General features: G+C 48.5%; 1 protein-coding gene across 8 annotated transcripts in view; it reads right to left on the bottom strand.

The window, feature by feature from the left end:
• Window positions 1-10,643: 10,643 nt before the first annotated feature.
• The window catches only part of LOC139603003 (lethal(3)malignant brain tumor-like protein 3), a 42,985-nt gene continuing 32,528 nt past the window's right edge, over window positions 10,644-21,100 (bottom strand). For 7 of the 8 annotated variants that reach the window (XM_071453363.1, XM_071453359.1, XM_071453360.1 and 4 more), the window contains 2 exons: window positions 17,991-18,053; window positions 10,644-14,704 (listed from right to left, as the gene is read on the bottom strand). In XM_071453363.1, coding sequence (XP_071309464.1) covers window positions 14,576-14,704; window positions 17,991-18,053 — 192 coding nt within the window. In that variant the 3' untranslated portion in view covers window positions 10,644-14,575. The remainder of the gene's footprint in view (window positions 14,705-17,990; window positions 18,054-21,100) is intronic. The other variant, XM_071453364.1, reaches the window with a different exon arrangement.

Genomic DNA, 21,100 nt, shown 5'->3' on the forward strand with positions numbered 1-21,100 from the left:
CTCACGTACTTAAAGAATAATGCAACCTGCCAGGCACTTAATGCGGCCAGATAAATGGAACTGCCAGCTGGAGCTCAGCCAGGAGAAACTGCCTGAGGCAGAGGCTCTGGGGACAGGGATGAACTTGGGGATAAGGCAGGACAGTTCTGGAGCTGACACTGTGAGGTCTTTCCTTGTGTGGGTGTGCAGAGGCTTTGGAAATAGGGCAAGATGGGGAGTTGGGATCTCCCTGTGGTGCTGGGCAGGATCCCCTGCCAGGCTGGAATAGCTGAGGGTAGACAGGAAGGGTTCAGGAAGACTTGAGAGTCCCTTCCAGGGACTAAAGGTTTCCAGGAGAGCTGAAGAGAGACTTTGGACAAGGGCCTGGAGGCACAAGACAAGGGAGAATGACTTTCCACTGCCAGGGGGCAGGGATAGGTGGAACATTTCCTCTGAGGGTAGTGAGACCCTGGCACAGGTTGCCCAGAAAAGTTGTGCCTGCCTCATCCCTGGAAGGGTTCAAGGCCTGGCTGAATGAGGCTTGGTCTAGTGGAACTCTCTGCCCATAGCACAGGGGTGGAATGAGATGGGCTTTATGGTCTCTTCCAAGACAAATCATTCTGGGATCCTGTGATCTGGGGAGATGGCTTAAATCAAGGGGATCACAGGATTGTTCAGAGATCATCGAGTCCAACCATTCCCCAGCACTGCCAAGGCTACCACTGACCATGTCCCCAGGTGATACATCTGCACAATTCTTAAATCCTTCCCTGCCCTGGGCAGCCTGTGCCAGGGCTGGATGACCCTTTCAGTGAAGAAATATTTTGTAATATCCACCCTGAGCCTGCCCTGGCCCAGCCTGAGGCCGTTCCCTCTCCTCTTTTCCCTGTTCCCTGGGAGCAGAGCCCGACCCCCCGCCAGCTGTCAGGGAGTTGTGCAGCCAGAATATCCCCCCTGAGTCTCCAGGCTGAGCCCCTTTCCCAGGTCCTCAGCCATTCTTCATCAGATCTGTGCTGCAAATACCCCACAAGATGAACAAGAGACATCCTGGTGTCCCCAGCAGCACCCTGGGCACTGGGGATGGGGCACAAAACCAGCAGCGTCAGGAGGTTTCATTTCCTGACACTGGCAACACCCCCAGTGTGTGAACATCCCCCAGACGGCTGCTCTGCAGGGAAATGGGCTCACAAAGAACATTCTGCAGCTTAAACTGATCCTGAGAACCAGGCTGTGCCCGCTGCCGGCCGAGCATCCTCCGCGCTGTGCTCCATATGGCAGCTATTACTGCTGGCAAGGAGAGAGGTGTGCACTGTGAACACACACACAGAGACACACAGACACACAGACACACAGACAGACACACAGAGACACAGAGACACAGACACAGATACACAGAGACAGACACACAGACACACAGACACACACACACACACACAGAGACACAGAGACACAGACACAGACACACAGAGACAGACACACAGACACACACACACAGACACACAGACATACAGGCACACAAAGAGACACACAGACACACAGAGACACACGGAGACATACAAACACACAGACACACACACAGACACAGACACACACACACACACACACAGACAGAGACACAGACACACAGACACAGACACACAGACACACACAGACACACAGAGACACACAGACACATAGACACACACACAGACACACCCAGACACACCCAGACACGCACACAGACACACCCAGACACACAGACACACAGACACACAGACACACACACACAGTGTGTCGTCCTCCCCCCCACCCCGTCCCAAGCCCCAGCTCCTCCTGGTGCTTTAATCAACGCCACATTCTAAGGAGGGAGCGAAGCCAACGCACGCCGTGCTGCCTGTGTGGGCTTTGGGCCCAACTCGCTCAAAGGAGCCCGGCATGGACTCAGGATGGCTCAGCCTTTCCCTGCCCCATCCTGGGCTTTGGCTCTTGGGGAGAAACATCCAAAAGCTGCCACTCTAGACCCTGGAAGTGAGCACTGTGAGCTCCTGCTCGCTCAGGACAGGTTTGGAGAGGGTGGCTGAGCACACAGGCATTTATGAGTGAAGACAGTAATGCTGTTTGCAATTAAACAGCTCAGCCCTTTCCAGAGCAAGACTGCTTCTCACCCCTGAACCACAGCAACCTTCAAAGCCTTCGGCCAGAGTTCCTTGGCACAGGGTGAGTTTTCACCCTTCCTGTCCAAGAGGTCTCTGGAAAAGACTCACTGACGGTATGGAGCAGAGCTGAGGAGGCTGGATGCTGGAGGGAATTCAGGAGGGGAAATTACACCAGTTACCACTCAGAAGTTTTACCTCAGAAACACCAAGCCTCCTACATCCCATCCCAATCCATGCTCTGCCTCCACAATGGCAGCGAGTCGCTGCAGCCGGCGCCCAGCGCCAGTCCCAGGACCGTCACAGCCGAGTGGGCCCCGCTGCAGAGGCAGCAACAACCATGAAAAGTGCTCTTCATAATCCCTCTGGAGAGGATTAAGCCATGCTGAATGCAGAAATGAAGACATTTTATGGCCACCTAAGGACTGCGCAAGAGAGCAGACACCAGCAAAGGGACCCATGAGGGAATGAGTGGAAGTAACAAGAAACTGGGGGTTTCTTGGGAGCAAAAGGGATAACTTTCATTTAGGGAACCTGACATTGTTTCTCCCAGTAAGTTTTCAACTACAGACTGGGGAAATCCTGTAATAATTATGTCCATGTTGTAGTATTATGGAAAACGCTGTAATGAGATTGGGGCTGTGCTAGGCTCCTCCAGAGAGCAGAGGGGCAACATGCACAACCTGCTCCATGTGCCCACTCCCCTCCATCCTCTCCTGCTCCCAGCAGAGATTCCAGGATTTGGAAACCCTCCTGACACACAAAACACCATCGTGAGGTGAGGAAAGGCTGTGGGTTTCTCCCACTCTAAGCACAAGCTGGAGCGAGCTAGTGAAGGTCTCAAGACACGGTGGCTTGGCCAAGGCTTTCCAGCCCTCTGATCCTCTTCAGCTTCATCATCTCCACCAGTGAGATTTTTCCTGGAGGTATTTCTGGCTCCTTCTGTGTTGCTCTCCATATCCCACTGAATATTGCATGTGCTATCCTTCCCCAAGGACTGTTAGTCTGAAGAAAACGGATTCTTTTCTAGAGCTGCTAAATGGCACCTCTCCTGTTCCCTGGCGTGATTAGATCTGTGCATTTACCACTGGTTATGTTTGCAGGCACTTTTGGGTGTGATTAGCAGCTGAAGACTGTCAAGGAGTCAAGTTCAGGCATTAGAGCCTCTCCGGGGACTGCAGAGGAAACGAAAGCAGCATTTTTTCCTTTCCACAGAGGCTCGTGGTTGAACTCAGCACAGATGGGTGGTGGCAGAGCGAGCCTGAGAGGTCTGAGCTGCCCACAAGGGCCCAAGCGACCCACCCCATCTATTCCCAGCCCTCGTGCCATGGGGTGTTTGGCTGGAGATCCTGACCCAGACAGAGCAAGAAAAAAGGAGTTGGAGATAAAAACGGGGAAGAAACAGGGAGAGGAGGAGACACCTTCTAAAGGGGGGGGCGAATCTGTGCCATGGGGCCTTCCAAAGCTCTGTTCCTTACAGGAGTGCTTATAGAGATTATTGGTCTTAATTTATGTAGATCTACTCTGGCACTAGAAGAACTTAGAAACTAATTAAACAGCCCTGGCCTTGGATCTCACCCAGAGGGAAACAATTCCTGGGAATCCTGAACCAAGAGGGAGCTCAGATGTCAAAATGCTACTTAATCTTCTTAGAGATGATATGTAATTTGGGGTGATTTTCTGGAGAAAAGGAAAACAAATCAGCTCACAAATCTTGGAGTTCTCCCAAGACAACAGTGCAAACTCTTTTGGCATCAGTGGCCTAGGGGAAAGGAATCATCTGACGAGCAATGATTTTTGACACTATGTTAAGCAGAAGACTAGGATCCAGTCTCCAAGCGACTGTGTCTGGATGAAATCCAGGGAAAAAAAGGAGGTGACTTTTGGGAGAACACTTTGCTAACCCTATTAATGGGGAGTAGAGCAATTACACACATGGCTGTTTGTAATAGGTAAGAAAATAGTTAACACTCTGCCACAGCTCAAGTAGTGATTTTATGAGTCCTGATGAATTTGAGCTCCCATAGGAATATCAGGGTGGGGTTTTTCACTCTTTGGGGACTATTTCAAGATCTCACATACAACTACTGAATTTTTCCATCTATGGATTTAACTGAGCTGCCTGATCAGCAGTGAATTAAGGGACCCTCTTGTCCTGTGAGGACAGAGCCCCACCACACCTCAACTCTGCACCCCTTCAGCTGGGGATCCTTTCAGTTGATGCTTTCCTGATTTTATCCAGCATTTGCTGAACATTGCAAGGAGCTTTTCTAGGTTAATCATGCTCAGAGCCTGGGCAGGCAGGCATGAGGAAAGTGAGAGGAGAAAAAGTTTGCTGTGTTATTATAATAAAACACACAATAAATACTAAGGAAAGCATTACATACATCCTGTCTGAGGAAATTCACCATGCCTGACCTCAGCCAGCTGAAAATCAGGTGTCCCCTGGGCTCTTCTGAGGGTTAAGGGAGAAAGTCAGCATTTCCACATATCTAATCCCAAAAGAGCTGTGTAAGGAGAAGGGGATTCCTTCATTTCATCAGATGATGATTCCTCCTGTGTCCAGCGCCAGAGCTGAGGTACCTCAGACAAGACGTTCAGCTTTGTGAGGGCTGATGCCACTTGAAACAAATCAGACTTTTGACAGTGCCCAGCATGTCTCTGGACCACACCAGATCCCATCAAAGCTGTCCTATCTCATTCCCAGCTCTCCTTGGTGTGCCAGGGAGAAGGGATGAGCGCCAGCAGCCCTCGCACACAGCAGGAGCAGCTCAGGCTGCAGCTCCTGTCCTTGTTTGCCCTCGTGCTGAGCAGCTGACACTCCTCATGGTAGCTACTGCAGTCCCTGCACCCGTCTGGGTGATGCTCCTCTCTCTCAAACCAGGCCACGGGAGGGTCCCTCAGGGTCCAAAGCAAAGAGCAGCACAGCAGAGCAGGGCAAGGGAAGGTGAAAGCACCCGGTGCTCACAGGGTGTCTCTGGCAGGGTGAGCCTGACCCCATGGGATCAACAGAAGACTTTGTTTTCTTTATCCCTTCCAATTAATCAATTTTACTGCTAAACAAAGATGACTCTTTGAAGGGGAGGTCTCCTATTTCAAGTCTTGTTTCAGGAGATGTTGTGGATGATCTTGACCAGACATGTCTTCTTAAAGGGATGCAGATGCTACTGGCTGAGCACCCTGGAAGGTCATGGAATCCCAGAATGTCCTGAGCTGGAAGGGACCCACAGGGATCATCGAGTCCAACCCTGTCCCTGCCCAGAACCCCCCAGTAACTCCACCCTGGGCATCCCTGGAGCTCTGGCAGCCTCGGGGCCGTGCCCATTCCCTGGGCAGCCTGGGCAGTGCCCAGCACCCTCTGGGGGAAAAACCTTGCCCTGATCTCCAGCCTGAGCTGCCCAGACCCCGCTCAACCATTCCCTGGCTCCTGTCCCTGTCACAGGAAGCAGAGATCAGAGCTGCCCCTTGGGAGGAGCTGCAGACCCCAGGGAGGGGGGCTCAGTCTCCTCTGCTCCAGCTGAAGACATCAAGTGACCTCAGCCACTACTCCTGTGGTCCCTCCTGGGGACCTGATCCTTCAGCACCCTTGTAGCCTCTTTTGGATACTTTCTAGGATATAAGATCAAAAAGCCCTTGGAGAATTCACTTTAATACCTCATATTCCTCTTCAAAGATGAGTTACCTGCTTTCTAACAATCTGCAGGACTTAAACATGCATTACCAGCTCTTCCCACTGGGAAAGCTCATGCAGGAAGATCACATCCATCTCACGTGGTTGACAGAATGCTCCTGAGGAGGACCTGGGCTGCAGCACTGACCTTCATCATCTCACCACGAAGACTGAACCCCTGATGTCTTTGATGCTATTAAGCACCTCTTGAGTGTGGGTGAGAGCCAAAGCTCATGGCTGAGCCATGGCAAGGCTCCAGCTGGGCTGGATATTGATTTTTGGAGGACTTTAACATATTATTCTCCTCCTGGTTATCACCACAAGCTCTTAGTGCTTCCAAGTGGACAGGGACTATTTTGTCTGTGCTTACGTGCAGTCCTTCCCTTTGCAGTTTACAGGGGCAAACTCTGTATTTTTATTCTGCCTGCAAGAAAGTTCCTTGGCTCAACGATCAGAAGCTCCAATTCAAGTTTATAAAGGTTTTCCATTTGTAGTGGATACAGAGCTACTTGCAACATCCAGCTGGAAATACAGTGCTAACATACAGTAGAGCCATCCACAGCATCACTCTTGGTTCTTAATGGAATTTGCTTGTAAACAGACATAAACAAACACCAGCTTCAAGGCAAGAGAAAAGCTTTGGTGGCTCTGTCCTGGGAAAACCTTGTGCAATAGTAAAAAAACCCCACTGTCTGCTTCCTGCCCTGCTTGCAGTGACTCCTCATGCACATTTTATAAGAGAAACTGCCTGGGTATAAAAAGAAATGACTCACTGAAACTGGTAACACTGAACACAACTTGGTTTTGATCCAAAGCCAAAAATGTTTTATTTATTTGAAATGTAAACGGTTTCTTTATCAACTGCCTGTTTCAGGGGTTGTTTAGGGCAGTTTCCTTCCAAATAGGTTGCTCAGCCCAGAGTTTTGCAAAATCCTGGGAAACAGGGGAAGCAGCAAGGAAGACACAGAAACCCTGCTGGCTGATTTATGGAGAGTGGGATGGGGCCTCCCATCCCTGGTGAAAGCCTTCTCAGAGCTGCCTTTGCTGGAGACTTGTTGCTGCAGCAGGATGAACAGTGCAGCTCATGCTACAGCCACCAGCACTGCTGGTGCTGTACAGACACACCAAGCACAACTCCAAGGCTCCTCTCTGCTTCCAGCCCAGCCTGATCTGCAGCTGGGGAGCACCATGGGGGCACAGGGATCCCAACAGGATCCTGTGTCATTGCTGGAGCCTCTCCCCTCTGGGCTCCATGGGATTCCTGCTCGCTTTGGGTCACCCTGGCCTGGCTCTGGTGCTGGGTGCACAGACAGGGCTCCTGCCTCCAGCTGGGCTGAGTGGATCCAGAGCTGCTGCTCTGCTTTACCCTGGGCTTTCTACCATGGCAAGGGTCTGCAGCCTGGCTCGTTGGGAGCTGGGGAGGCTGAGATGCTGCTGGAGCTGCACTGCTGCTGCCCAAGAGCATCTTCCTGCTGTTTTGTGACAGGATTTGGAGGAGCTGGAGGGAAATCCATGGATCTGCCTTTACCCCGCCAGGCCCAAGGGACACCCCATCCTCTGGTGCTCATCCCACCAGCCCTGGGAGGAACACAGGGTTAGGGGCATTTGGGGAGTGGATGGTGTTGGGAAGGAGGGATGGTGGTAAAGAGAAGGGGATGCCTGTGGGCTCACACATGTGTGCAGCATTCATGAAAAGGAAGGGGATTGATGGTGGGATAGTGGCAGAATTAACTGATTGCATGAAGAATTGATCAGTGAGGAAAAAGCATCACAGGGCAGGGAAATCGCGCAAGGCACAAGCAGAGAGAGGAAAAAAAAAAACCAAGGAGAAAAAGGGAGATGGTGCTACTGAGCTCTGAAGACTTAATCTGGTTAATTCTTTCAGCATGTGGTGTGCTGGCAAAGCACAAGGGAGAGGAAAAGACTTGCTTGTGGGGAAGAAAACAAAAATCAACATTTCAACTGTTGTGTTTCTTCTGAAATGAAGAGCAAGACCTTCCCCAGCCACTAACCAGCAGCACAGACATGCTTGGGAAATTTATATCATGGGCAAATTTATATCTGAGCCTCTTCTCTTCTCTGGCCTTTTTCAATTCCACCCATGAGAGAGATGAGTTCAAGACATTGTGAAAACCATCTGGAGACTCATTGAATAGTTGTGTGGTCCCACTTTGAGCAGCAGAGACATAGCACAGCCTCCCCTGCTCTGGTCCTGTCAGGGATAACAAACCCTGGAGCGGCGGGCTCCGGGCACCTCAGTCTGGAGCGGAAAACCCCTCTCGAGTTACAGGAGGGTGCACAAAGTGGAGGTGTTTTGGCAACCATGACCCACAGAGCTGCTGGATTCCAGCACAGCCACGACCCCAACCATGGAAACCACCTCAGTTTGGAACAACATTTTGGAAGCATTTCTGAACACCCGGGGAATTTGAGTCAAGTGCTGTGAGAGACATGGACAACACTCTGGTTTGAAAAGCTCCTTCAACCAGCATTGCTGCAAAAAGACACTCTATGGCCCAAAAAGACCCACTGCTGATGACATGTGAGGGCACTAGGTTGAATGATGGTGGAGCCATAACCCTTTTTTTGAGAACAAAGCAAACAATTGAAGTCACCGGTGCCCTGGTCCAGGATGGGAGTGGGTGGGAAGAGGTTTCCTGGGGGAAAACCAGCATCTCTGGGGGCTCTGGCACTGATACCCTTCTGCAAAGGCCTTCAGCACATTTCTTGAAGAAACAGCTGGAAGTGTTCCAGCAGCAAATGTATCTGACTCCAAAAAATATCTTGCTTACATTAGAAGTGTCTGGATGGTGAATAATGTAGAGAGGAGAAAGTGTCATGGGGCAATTAATAAGCTGAGGCTGTACAAGGTGGCAAGGAGAAGAAAATATTAGGGGAAGTGACAGGCAAAGTCAATAAATAGTGGAGTGGTATTTGGGAAAGGTCTGGCACTTCTGCAGCTGGCTGGGCAGAGCACAACAGCCCTCTTGAACATGCCAACACCGTTTTTCTCTAATGCCACCACTCTCTTTTTCTCCTGAAGCTGGAATTTGCCTGTCAGCTGCAGAGTGCAGGATGCAGACAGCAGGTTCCCTCTCCACCCATCCCCACATCCTTCTTCCCACTGGGTTGGCCTGTCAGGGGAGTGCCGTGGTTTGTCTTTACAGTTCCTCCTCCTGAGAAAGTTGTAGGATTTGAGAATTTTAGGTTGTCAGGTGAGGTTTGTTGTGGAAACCAGGGTGGTGCAGGATCCAGACAGTGTGAGGTGAGAGTTGGGGTCTGTACCCCCCTCCTTGTACATCCATGCCTAACAGCAGGTTACCCAATAAAATGAGAAACCCCTCCAGTCCCTCCAGGGGGTTTGCAAACCCCACTGAGCATCATGTGATGGGTCTTGGCACAAGGGACAAACCAGTCCACAGAGCATGGTCAGGGCTGAAAGAGTAATTTGAGCAGGCAAAAAGATCAACCACAGGTTTTCCCTGCCAAAGGAGAAATATGACTTGGGACAAAAAAATTCCATGTTTGCCTGAGCAGAATAATCTGCAAATGCAATCAGCCATTTGGGTAATTGATGTTCCTTGCTGTGCTCAAACTTCTCCGTCAAAACTGTGGGGGAAAAAAATCGCTGCTGAGGAGAAACTCAGATCTCTGAATTGCAAAGGACACAGCCACAAGACCCAGCACAGCCCCGAGGGAACTAACAAGAGTACAGAGCAGCATTTGATGTTCCCGAGGCTGCTCCGAGCAGCCCAGCTCCCCAGACCGGGAATCCGATCACGGTAACAAAAGCAAACAAACCACGGTTTAAATAGAAGCAAAAACGTTGGAAGGGAAAAACCAATGAGAGCAAATGTTTACCCCAAAGATGGGATAGTTTAGAAATTATGGCTGGGAGCCAACTCTCCAATATTTTTAGTTTCAGAAGGTTTGCAAGCCTCAGCTGCCAATGGGGCCCTGGCCCCTCTGCCCTTGGAGCAGTGACCTGCTGCAGGTGCAGCTCCAGACACCCCGGGGCAGGAGCAGGAGGACAGGTTCAATGCCTCCTTTTGGGACACATTTGAGAATGGCTTGCAATTTATCAGCTAATTATGATTAGAGCAGAAACAGGTAAGGTAATTATCATGGCTATGGACACACAGTGAAGAAGCCTGGGGGCATTATGGAAAGGGAAAACCGACAGACCCTAAAATGCAGTTTTAATATGGATTCATACTAAGAACAAGATCTTGCTAGCTTTAGTCAAAAACCCACCTTTGAGAGCTGCTTTAAGAAGATGAAGTTCTGGGATTGTTTGTGATAGGAAACCATGAGGGATTAAGGAATTCAAGAGGAAACCACAAGCCTTCCAGTGCCTACAGGGTCTCTGGGAGACCCAGAAAGGGACTTTGGACAAGGGTCTGGAGGGACAGGACACAAGGAATGGCTTCCCACTGCCAAAGGGCAGGGATAGATGGGATACTGGGAAGGAATTGTTTCCTGGGAGGATGGGGAGGCCCTGGCACAGATTGCCCAGAGCAGCTGTAGCTACTCCATCTCTGGATGGTCTTTAGGGTCCCTTCCATCCCAAATCATCCCAGGATTCGATGATTAAAACCTGGCAGCAGCCAGAGGAGAGTGAGGAATTGGAGAATCAGGCACAGCTGCAGCAGCCAGTGCTATCCTGTGAACACATCAAGGAGAGCTCAAGTACAGAGATAAGAGCAGACAAAAGAGATAAAAAAGAAGACGATGCCTTGTGTTGTGACTGCTGTTTAAGGGAAGGACAACAATGTGATGACCAAACCCCCCCAGTGCCAGCCCTCCAGGGCAGCCAGCCCCTGCTGAGGTCAGCCCCACACACAGAAGAAACAAACCAGGTGTGAACTGATATTAATTTTATTCACATTTCCAGAGGAAAGCATCGGTGGAGTGCAAGGTCATGGCTAGTGTAGAAAAGCTCAAGTATTTGGTTTAAAACAGGCAGATATTTCTGAGGCTGAGCCAAGCCCCTGCTCTCTTCCCTACACGTGCTTCCAGTTCAAGTAACAGGAATCTCCAAAATAAGCTGGCTCATCACATCATGGGGGGGATGTCAAAAACCTTAAAGCTCTCTGTGGTATAAATCCCTAAGTAGGGCATAAAAGTAGCAGACAGGAAATCTTGTACAGTTGAACTGGCTTATCCTTGGGCCAAGTGTTGGGCTTTTCCTTCAGCAGCAGAGTTTTGCTGTCAGCGATGCCAAATGCTCCTGTCCAATTTTAATGTGATTCATTACCCAGAGCTGAAATTTGCTGCTACTGGATTATGGGGATGATTGTTGGTGATGGCACAGAAAAAAATTTAACAGGACTTCCAGCCGAGGAGAAGAAGAGAAAAAGAGAAAAAATTGATTGCTTTGAATTTCAAAAACAACAAAAAGGGAACAAAAACACAGCCAGGAATAAGATTTTGAGAACTGAAATTCCTAATTGCACGGCTGGCCCATGGGAACTTGACACAGCTCCGAGTTGCTTCTAAGGAATATATCTGTATTGCTAAGAGACTCCTGGGTTCAGCTGGGCCAACAACTGGTTCTTGCTGACATCCAGCAGACTCAAAATCCTCCCAACCCCAGGTGGCATTAACCAGCTTCAGATTTGCTCCCCACAGAGCCACAACTTTTGGATTTTTGCTTCAAAGTGCACATTTCAAATTACACAAGGCATCAGATGACCAAAGACCTCTGCAGAGCCCTGGCCATGCCACAGGCCTGGAGCAGGACTGGGAACAGGTGGAGCAGAGTTTGGACAGGCAGCAGGAACAACTCAACGAGACACAGTGGAAAGCAGCACTCCCTGACACAAGTGGAATGGCACCAGCAACTGATGAATTCCTAAGTTATGGGGCTAAAAGATGAGATGGTTTAGTTTTTTTCTATATTGTAAATATCAGGGAGTTTTAAATGTGTCCAGTGAAGACACTGGAAGTCTTTTTGTCCTGTGAAGTTGCTGGACTTAATTGGAATACAGCTATATTTGGGAAAGGAGTGGGTAATAGATGTGTGCACATTCTTGCTTGCTCTGCAAAGACAATTATCAGATTACAAAAAAAGGCACAAGAAGCACATTCCTCCTTCTTTTATCCCTAAAAGGTTCCTCCTTCCCCCCTGCTGAAAGCACTGTGCTGGCTGTCACTGAACAACCTCCAAGTACACATTTTCCTCTTTGATCCAGCTGGCTCGGAAGCCCCAAAGATTAAAGATTTCTCTTCTGTTTGAATAATGTCACTGACTAGAATCTCATGGCTTGTTTAACTAATTCTCTTCATCCTCCATCTATATATAGTAAAAAAAATGGAATTAATATTATATTTTGGTTTATTGCTAGAGGCAATCAGCTGTCCCCCAAATCAGGCTCCCAAAGGAAGGAGGTGAAACAGAAAATCTGGAAGGACCTGCTTGCTTGAAACAAGAAAAAGGCAAAATTGCACTTGCCCCACCTGGCTGGGTGTCACAGAGGGGGAAACTGGGGCAAGGAAGGGCTCAGGATTATTTAGCAAGTCAGTGGAGAGCCAGGAATAAAACAGCCCAGCTCTGGATCTTCTGTTCCAGTTGTCAAGAAACAATTTTGCTTTGCCCAGAAGGTGAGTTCTGTCAGAAGACAGGACATGCCACTTACAATTCAAGTCTTAATGTTGACACTGGATGTGCAGAGCAGGATAAAGGAATGTGACTCTTTGGTGAACATCCTGGTTATCATACTAAAAATGTATTTTAATAAACTAAATTCACCCCTTGCCTAGTCCTTAACACTGCCATAAATTTCTCCCCTGCAGCTGCCTGGCTGATATTTAATGGTTCAGCTATTAAATATCCCACCAAACCTGTGTCTTCTCTGTGAAGCTTAAACTCCTAAAATTCTTATTAAAAAATATGGAAACAAATTGTTCTAAATATTATTCCAGGAGTGAATTGCTTCAGTGGTGTGGATTCTATTTACAATTTTAAGGAACCTTCTGCTTCAGACAAGTCACAAGAACCTTCTCAGCAGCAGGAGGGTTGGACAAAGCATGTGGGTGACACAGGAAGGGGGAACAAGTGTGTTCCTTGTGTCACCACACAGTCACGGACAGCTTGTTCACTCTGTTCCTGTCAGCTCCTGGGTAGCCATGCTGGTGGCAGAGATGCCAAGGGAGTTTGAGGTGCCTGTGGATGGATTACATCACCATGCAGTGCGCTGAGACACCCCCACAGCCTGGCAGAGGCTGAGGGCAGAACCTGCCTTTGGCAGCTCCAGGTGACACCCCCAGTGCTCCCACGGGTTCCCACACACAGGATTCAGCCAGCAGCTATGGACAAAGGGCTGCAAGGGCTGCCTGAGCTGAGGTGGTTCTAGAACAGCCAAACAGCCATCAGGGAGAGTGGGCAGAGGGAGAGCCACGAGCTGGTGCTGCCAGCAGCAAGTGGAACAGTGCACAGAGCCCAGCAGGACTCAGCGTGTCTGCCACGGGGAGAGGAGAACTCAGGAAGTGCCCGTGTGGAAACCTCCACCCCAGATGTCCATGGGATGCTCCTTAAACTGCCTCTGCTGCAGCAGGAACCACCCGTGCTCCCAGCCAGGAGAGCACAGGCTGCACGTGCAGGAACACAGCCCCAGGCTCCACTCCTTTCCCCACACACAGCAGCTCTCTCTTTTGGGAAGTTCCCTCATTTTGCTGTTTAAGTCCTGATTCCTCTCCAGTCTCACATCCCTGTGTGCTCTGCCTGCTCTCCTCCCAGAGGCAGAGGAGCTGCTACCCTACCCTCCAGCTCTCTGGCAGAACCCATCGAAGTCCACCTCAAGGGACAAAGGCCAAAGCACTTCACATTCATCAGTTTGGATGGGTCAAAAGAAAAGCCATTTGTTTCTAGGAAATCTGTTTACACACACACTCTGGCCACTGCTGGCTTCCCAACTCCTATTCTTAGCATTTGGCTGACAGTGGAGAGGGCAAGAACAAACACACACCAATCCCCAAGTGCTCTTGATTGTGCCATTTTGCCAGATGTTCCTGGTGCAGAAGGAGCTGCACAAAAGCACTGATGGGAGAATTACAGCTATAACACATCTCTCTGTCTCCAGCAGCAGATGCCCTTATGGGATCTTTGCCTACCCAAAGCCCACCTGCACTGCCCTTGCCTCCTGACAGGGAATGACAGGAATGAGAACATTTTGCTTGCTGGCAGAACCAGAGCAAGCCATCCCTGATGGAAACCTGCTGCTCATGCTCCCTTCCTGCTGGGTGTAAGTAGCCCAGCAGCCAAGGGTATCACAACAACCAGGATCAGTAAGAAAAACTGGAATTTAACAATCAGTCCTGAAAAGGTCAGCTCCTGAGTCACAGCAGAGAAGGATACGGGGGAATTGCTTTGAAGTGCATCTTTTTCCTCTCTCTTTATTACACAAAACACATTAAACTCGCTGGTGATCACTCAGTTTTTCAGGCACTATCACTGGACACAAAGCCAGTTTTACTCAAAACTTTCTTCTTGCTCCTGCAGCTCCACCAGTGCTACCCTGGATTCCCCTTAGAACTGGAGGTTTCTTCTTGATCTCAAAAAGAGATTGATATATCAAAACCAATTCAATTACAAAATATAATAATATCCTCTTCTTGGAAGTGAAGCTGCCCCATATTCCAGACTGTGGCAGGATTTTTATAACCTCAAACCATTTTTACTAAATTCTACTTAAAATGCATCAGAGTTCCAATCCACCTGTCTGGTGTGTTGTAACGCTCACAGCTGAAGATCCATTCCCTGTCAATTCCTCCTGGATCTGCCAAAGGCCTCTTCTCAGTTGTCTTCTGCAGACTTGAACATGAGGATGGCATTGTAGATCTTCAGGGCAGGGCCCAGCTTGATGCTGAGTATTTTAACGATGTCATTCTGCTTGAGGAGCAGGAAGGCCTCGCCATCAATCTGCTGGAGGTTGGAATAGAAACAGGACAGGGATTAACCACCAAGGGACAGACAGGATTTCCACTTCTGGTCATTCTGGGATTCTTGCCTAGTTCTGGCCCCTACACCCCATGATGTCCTCTTTCCAAAGGACACAGACCTCATCTCACAGAGCTCTCCCTAGAAATGGAGAAGCTCCATGTGTCCTGCCCATGGCAGAAGTAGAATGAGATGAGCTTTTAAGGGCCTTTCTAGCTCAAACCATTCTATGAGTCCATATGCTATATAGACTAAGGCATAGTGAAGATGCAATATGGCTGGAAAAACAGAGCCTCCTACTCCATCAACAAGGACATATATTTGATTAGATGCAAATTAAGCAACTGATGAACATACTACCAGGTGAAAATACAGGATACTGCAGGTAGCAGCAAGTAAGATCATGACACACCGTTTCTGGAAGAGGTTAAAATTTACTCAAGCAAGAACATCCACAGAGACAACACAGATATAATTAATATAAACCCCAAATGCTGCAGGAAGGAAGCCAAAGATTAATGGACACAGACAAACAATAAGTGTCTCCCTAAGTTATTCCATTAAAATCCATTTACAGAGACTGACAGTGTCTCCTCCTCTCACTTGATTCTCACCAGTGCAGCACACAGCACTGGACAGTCAGCCCAGCCAGAATAACAATTCTGCTATTTTTGTAGTTTTCCCAAATAGAATATTTTCGGATGTCAATGCCTGGTGCAAGAGGAAACACTGAGTAAACTCAGAGAACACATAATTAAATCAAAGAGCTGGGAGCCAGGAGATTTGGTTTTCCCACCTCTCACCACATAAGAGATCCTCAGCAAGTTACTTAACCTGCTACTGAGAGTAACCGGGAAGTTAATTCCTGCACTGGGAATGACAGCAGTGCTCCCAGACCACACATGGCCACACCATGTCCTTGAATCTTATTTTCAAGCTGCCTCAAGTCTACACTGCTGCAATGAATGTGTTAAAAATAGCCTGAAACAAATAGGACTGTGCTGCTTAAATTAAATAATAGAGTCAAGAGGAGCAGAAAACTGCTGGAAAACAGTCCTACATTTCAAAATAGCTTTCTGTCCACTATTATTTATCCCTATGCTTCATTTTCACTGCAGTTCCTTACACTCACTTATTTTAAACAGTCCTGCCCTAAACTGGACCTAGAAGCAAGTCTGTGCTTTATTATTCATTCCTTTGTTCCATCTTATTGGATAGGTTTTAGAATTCTGTGCAAATTTGTTCTCTTCATTCCTAATGTAAGCAGCAACTTATCCCCCTCCAGCCCCCTAGCAAGGGAAGTCTGCAAGGGATTTATTTATCATGGATATGAAGCACTTGGAGGCTGATCCTGGACAGTGTGGGGGAGTTCAGCTCTCCTGTCACTCACACCTATATTCTGGCCAAAGACAAACTGCTAAAAGGGTTTTAATTTCAAACTGACAATGTGCTTTGAGCATAAACTGGAAAAACAACACAAGCTCCTCTAAATTGGGTGTAGGGAACCTCACTTAGAGACTGCAGAAAATAAGGATTAGAACAGACTGTGGCTATGGCACTCTCAGAACCAGAAAGTATTCACTGTGCTCAGGACCAGAAGAAATAAAATACATGGAGAATGGTTGGATTCATTAGATTTGCTGGTACATCTCACCTCTGTATACACCTTCCCTAGAAATCCCTTTAACACAGCTACAGTGAAAGATGGGTTCATTTGAACAAATTTCACTATTCCCACTATATTCAGTTCATAAGTATTCTACTGTATTGTCACATTGTGGACAGTGCTTTTTGCAAGCCTCTATTTCTTTTGCTTCCTATTTTGTGTGAGTCTGCACAGTTTTTAAAACAAGAGAAAACAAACCACAGATAGATAAATCCACAAAATGCACTGCAGCCTGATTCCCCCTGAAAGGGAGCCAGCTCTGGAGCAGACAGCGATTACAGACCTGCCCTTTCCAGTCACTGCCATGCAGGAGGAGTGGCTCCAGCCCTTCCCTGGAGCTCCTACAGTCACACAGGAGAGCTCTGAGGACAGAATCACAGAACCATGGGATGGTTTTGGTTGGAAGGAACCTTAAAGCTCATCTTGTTCCACCCCCTGCCATGGGCAAGGACACTTTCCACCATGCCAGGTGGCTCCAAGCCCTGTCCAACCTTGCCTTGGATACTTCTAGGATAAGGCAGCCCCAGCTTCTCTGGGCACCCTGTGCCAGAGCCTCCTCACCCTCACAGGGAGGAACTTCTTTCTAATGCCCACCCTCCTTCAGGTTAAGGCCATTGCCACTTGTTCTGTCATTCCTCATCTAAAGACCCTCTCCAGCTCTCCTGGAGCCCTTTAGACCCTGGAAGGGGCTCTGAGGTCTCCCTGGAGCCTTCTCCTCTCCAGGTGAGCACCTCCAGCTCTCCCAGCCTGGCTCCAGAGCAGAGGGGCTCCAGCCCCTGGAGCATTTCTGTGGTCTCCTCTGGATTCACTCCAGGAGTTCCACATGTTTCTGACACTGGTGCCCACAGCTGAAGGGAGCTCTGCAGGTGGGGAATGACCTGAGCAGGACAGAAGGGAAGAATTCCAGCCCCACGAGCTGCCCACACCATGAGATGAGTCCAGGACAAGGCATCTGTGCAAATTCATCAGGGGCTCCTAAAGAACCTCTGAGTGATACCTGCATGTAAGTGGAACCAGAAGCACCCAAGAGATCCCTATTTGTGATGCACCTACAGAGCTGAGCCAAAAACCAGGACAGCCACACCCTGTGCCCATGGAGGTCTCCCAGAGGCCATGGTGCACATGCCAGGAATGGGACTAGAGCCCAGCCCATGGCAGTATTGACAGGACACTCGTCACACAGGACATGCTCTGACTTTCCAACCTCTGCTTGTCGAACTAAAGGTTCCCCTCCTGCTCTCCCCCCAGCCCACGGGAGAAGCCAGCGATTCCTGGGAAACCCTGTGCCTGCCAGGCTCCCCAGGAGAAACAAGCACATGTCCTTGTTAGAGGCAGCAGATGAGATCCTCACTAACCATTCCAACAGGGCATCTTTAGAGCAGTGCCAAGCCCATGGCACAACGGTCCAAGACAGGATGTTAAGCATAAGCTCCATGATTGGAACTGCAGGGGAAATTTAAAGCAGCAAGATGCAATTAGCCATGGTGGAATTCAGCTCCATGCTGAGGCTGCCACTGCTCTGCAATGAAAGGGCTGAGCAGGTCTGAGCTCTCTGCTGTAATTCCAGGGATCTGCAGCACAGGGTCTGGGCACACCCCCACTTACCTCTTCCCTGAACACAGATGCTTGCTCTTTGCAGCCAGGTAAACGCTGGATAAAACTCACCACCTGCAATTGCATGTAGGAGAAAGGAAACACAGACAACTAAAATGAGACATCATCAAGAAAAAACCCTCTAATTTGTGTATGAGAATTCCCTATGCAAGAATTTTTAAAACTTAAATAGTCAAAACTCTCACATTAATGAAGGATATAGATGGAAAACATTGCTGGGTTGTTGCTGCAACTCCTCTGCATATTTTGGTTACCACCAATAACTGCCCCTATTGCCCTTTCACCATTTCTCTCCCTGTAAGAATCCAGCTTTTTCACTCTTCTAGAAGGTTCTCACAGAAATCAACATTATTTTTCCAGATAAAAAGCTATATATGGCTTAGACTACTTTAAATTCCCTCACAACTCCACTTTCTCTAAAGTACTGTTGGAAAGTAAAACAAACATGAAAAAAGGATTTAGACAGTTTCCCAAGATGACATGCCTCTAAGAGACAAGATAAACCAACTGAATGAGCACTGCTGGTTTACCAACATGCAAAGGCAGAAGAGCTAGAAAGGAAGATGGAAGGCAGAAGAGAAGGAAAGGAGTTTTGGTTTAATTTAATCTGTGCTGGGTGCACAGGAACCAAGAGGATTAAACAAATAAAAGTTAATTTTACATTTCACATTCGGAAAAACCTTTCTAGGCAAGGAATCTGTTAACATTTGGAATAATCTCCCTGGACTCATGCAAGCAGCCCTGGGGTTACATTATATAACACCAAGGAGTGTGAGGAGTAGCCCTGTGTGCAGTCGAGGATGACTTAATGTGCATTGTCTTCTCCAGCTGCAGCTTGACTGGTTCACAGGAGATTTGTATATTGAGGCATAATCAGATCAAGCATCTCCTGTTAATTGGATGCTCCCTTGCAGGAGCAGCTCTGCTTCATGAGGTGTAACCATGTGAGTTGTTGCAGATGTGACATTTCTTCCCTCTACACAAACAAGCAGCTGGGAGGGGTCACTGTCAGATTCAGGCTCCTTTCAACTCAAAATTGTCAAAGTCCCTCCTAAATCACATCCATGTACCTCCAGATCATCCTACCCCTAGACTTGTAGTCAATCCCACCCCTGCAGTTCCAGCCAGGCAGGAACGGGGCTCTCAGAGTGCCCTCCAGGTTTGCTCTGCCCTGGCAGAAGCAGCTCTGACTCCTGTGGTTTCTGTTATGTAACCTGAAAGCAGAGCATCCCTCTCCTTCGTCCTCCTCTTCTGCTCCATCTTAAAGGCAAACCCTAAAATCCACATCTCTGTTGGACAGTGACTCCAAATTTTCTTCTGCAGAAGTGTAAACTCCTATTAATAATCAATACCAAAACACTACTTTCCTTTTGAGTCCCCCTGTCTGCTAATAATTAAAACATAAATGAAAATCTTTCTGCCAGGTCTGACTCCTTCAAGAATTTACAAGACAGTTGGACCCTTGGGGCAAGAGCTGAGTGCTCTTCAGTGTCTGTGGCACTGAGAGGCTGGCAGACATCTCCAGGGAATGAATAACCTGGGCTTGGCTTGTTCCTGCATCCTTCCCTGCACAACTGCTGCTGGCTACTGTCACTGACATGGAGTGACAGACCTTTGATCTGCCCCAAGTCCTTTGTAGGGACACTGCAAGCTCCCTGTGCCACTGGAGAGGCCTCTTGAGCAAATAGCAGCCCTGGGGTTTACCAGGAATGGAGAAAAGAGAGGGAAGAAAGATGCAAGAGGAGAAAATGGGAGAGGTCCCCTGGACATGAGACAGACCCCACTGAGCCACAGGGACTTGCCTGGCTGTCACTGCTGGGGAGGAGGGTTCCCAAACCAAGACAGGGCAGTTGAGGGAGGCTTGGGAGCACAAGAACAAAACACCACAGGAATCCAACACAACCCCACAATACTGGCAGGGAAGCCTTGAACCCTGAGAAAGGCTGAGATGGGGAGGGCTCAAAGTGAGGGTGGGACAGGTGTTGGACAGGGAACATCTCAGTGGGATCAGAGCTTTTCTATAAGAAGGTAAAAGTCTGCTGGCCCTTCCTGCTGTAACCATCCCATGGCTCAGAACTGCCTGCTGGAAACTCTTACACTCCCCAAGCACATGGGTGAAGGGAAAGGGCTTGAAAAAGAGCTTTGTGCAATCCTGAGAACACCCTGGAAACTGGAAGGGTGGAAAAGACCACCCTTCTGGAAGGTGCTGATGTGTGGCAGACACATTGAGATCAGCACTGGATTGATGGCCTCTGGTGACAAGGCAGCCCCACACCACACTCCTGCTGCAGCTACTGCAGCACTGGCCCCTCTGAGGCCACAGAGAGGAGCTGGGTTAACTGGGATCTAGAAATCCACTCACACTTGGCACAAGGACAGTCCCCCCACCTGGGGTATTGGCATTTGAAGCAGGATTAACTAATGAACAATGCAACTCTAGCACATCTTAATGTTCTTCTATGAGTCAATAGTCTGTGCTCTGAAAACATGACAGGAAGCTTTCAATAAATACCAAAGCTGCATTAAAGTAACTACTCTTAGTGGCTGCTCAGTGTTACCACGACTTTCTTAGCTTGAGGGCCCCTAAATGCTGCTACTGCTCTGCCATTTCAGCTGCTCCCAACCAACAGAGAATTAAAGGAATGTTTTTTTCCTTAATGTGGGTTTTATAAAATAAAAACAGTTCTTCAGCCTGAAATCAAAGGAGAATTTTACACCCCCATCGCTCCTGTTTCAGATCAGCACAGGATTCCTTTGGACTCCTTCAGGACTCCTTTGTGCAGCAGAGTTCAAAGCACAACCCAACAGCAAATGTTTGCCCCGTAGGAAGATGTTGGGAGCCCAAATGCCAACAGACCAAATGTACTTTGGACACCCTAAAACACAGCAAGTCCTGCTGCTTTCAACTCCCAGATCTGTGGCTACATTGCACTGCACATGCTGATCCTGCAAGTGCTCAGAGAGAACCCAAATTGATTCCTCTGGGAATTTGTGATGAACATAATTTAAACCAGACGCACTTTACTGAAATTCAAGATAAAACCTGTAATGACTTCAGCCAGTACATTGTGGTGCTGCAACTGAGCTTTTTAATGTGCCAT

Source organism: Agelaius tricolor, unplaced genomic scaffold, assembly GCF_023055355.1.
Source record: "Agelaius tricolor isolate 1412-34295 unplaced genomic scaffold, bAgeTri1.0.p SCAF_36, whole genome shotgun sequence".
In the NCBI taxonomy this organism is placed as follows: domain Eukaryota; kingdom Metazoa; phylum Chordata; class Aves; order Passeriformes; family Icteridae; genus Agelaius; species Agelaius tricolor.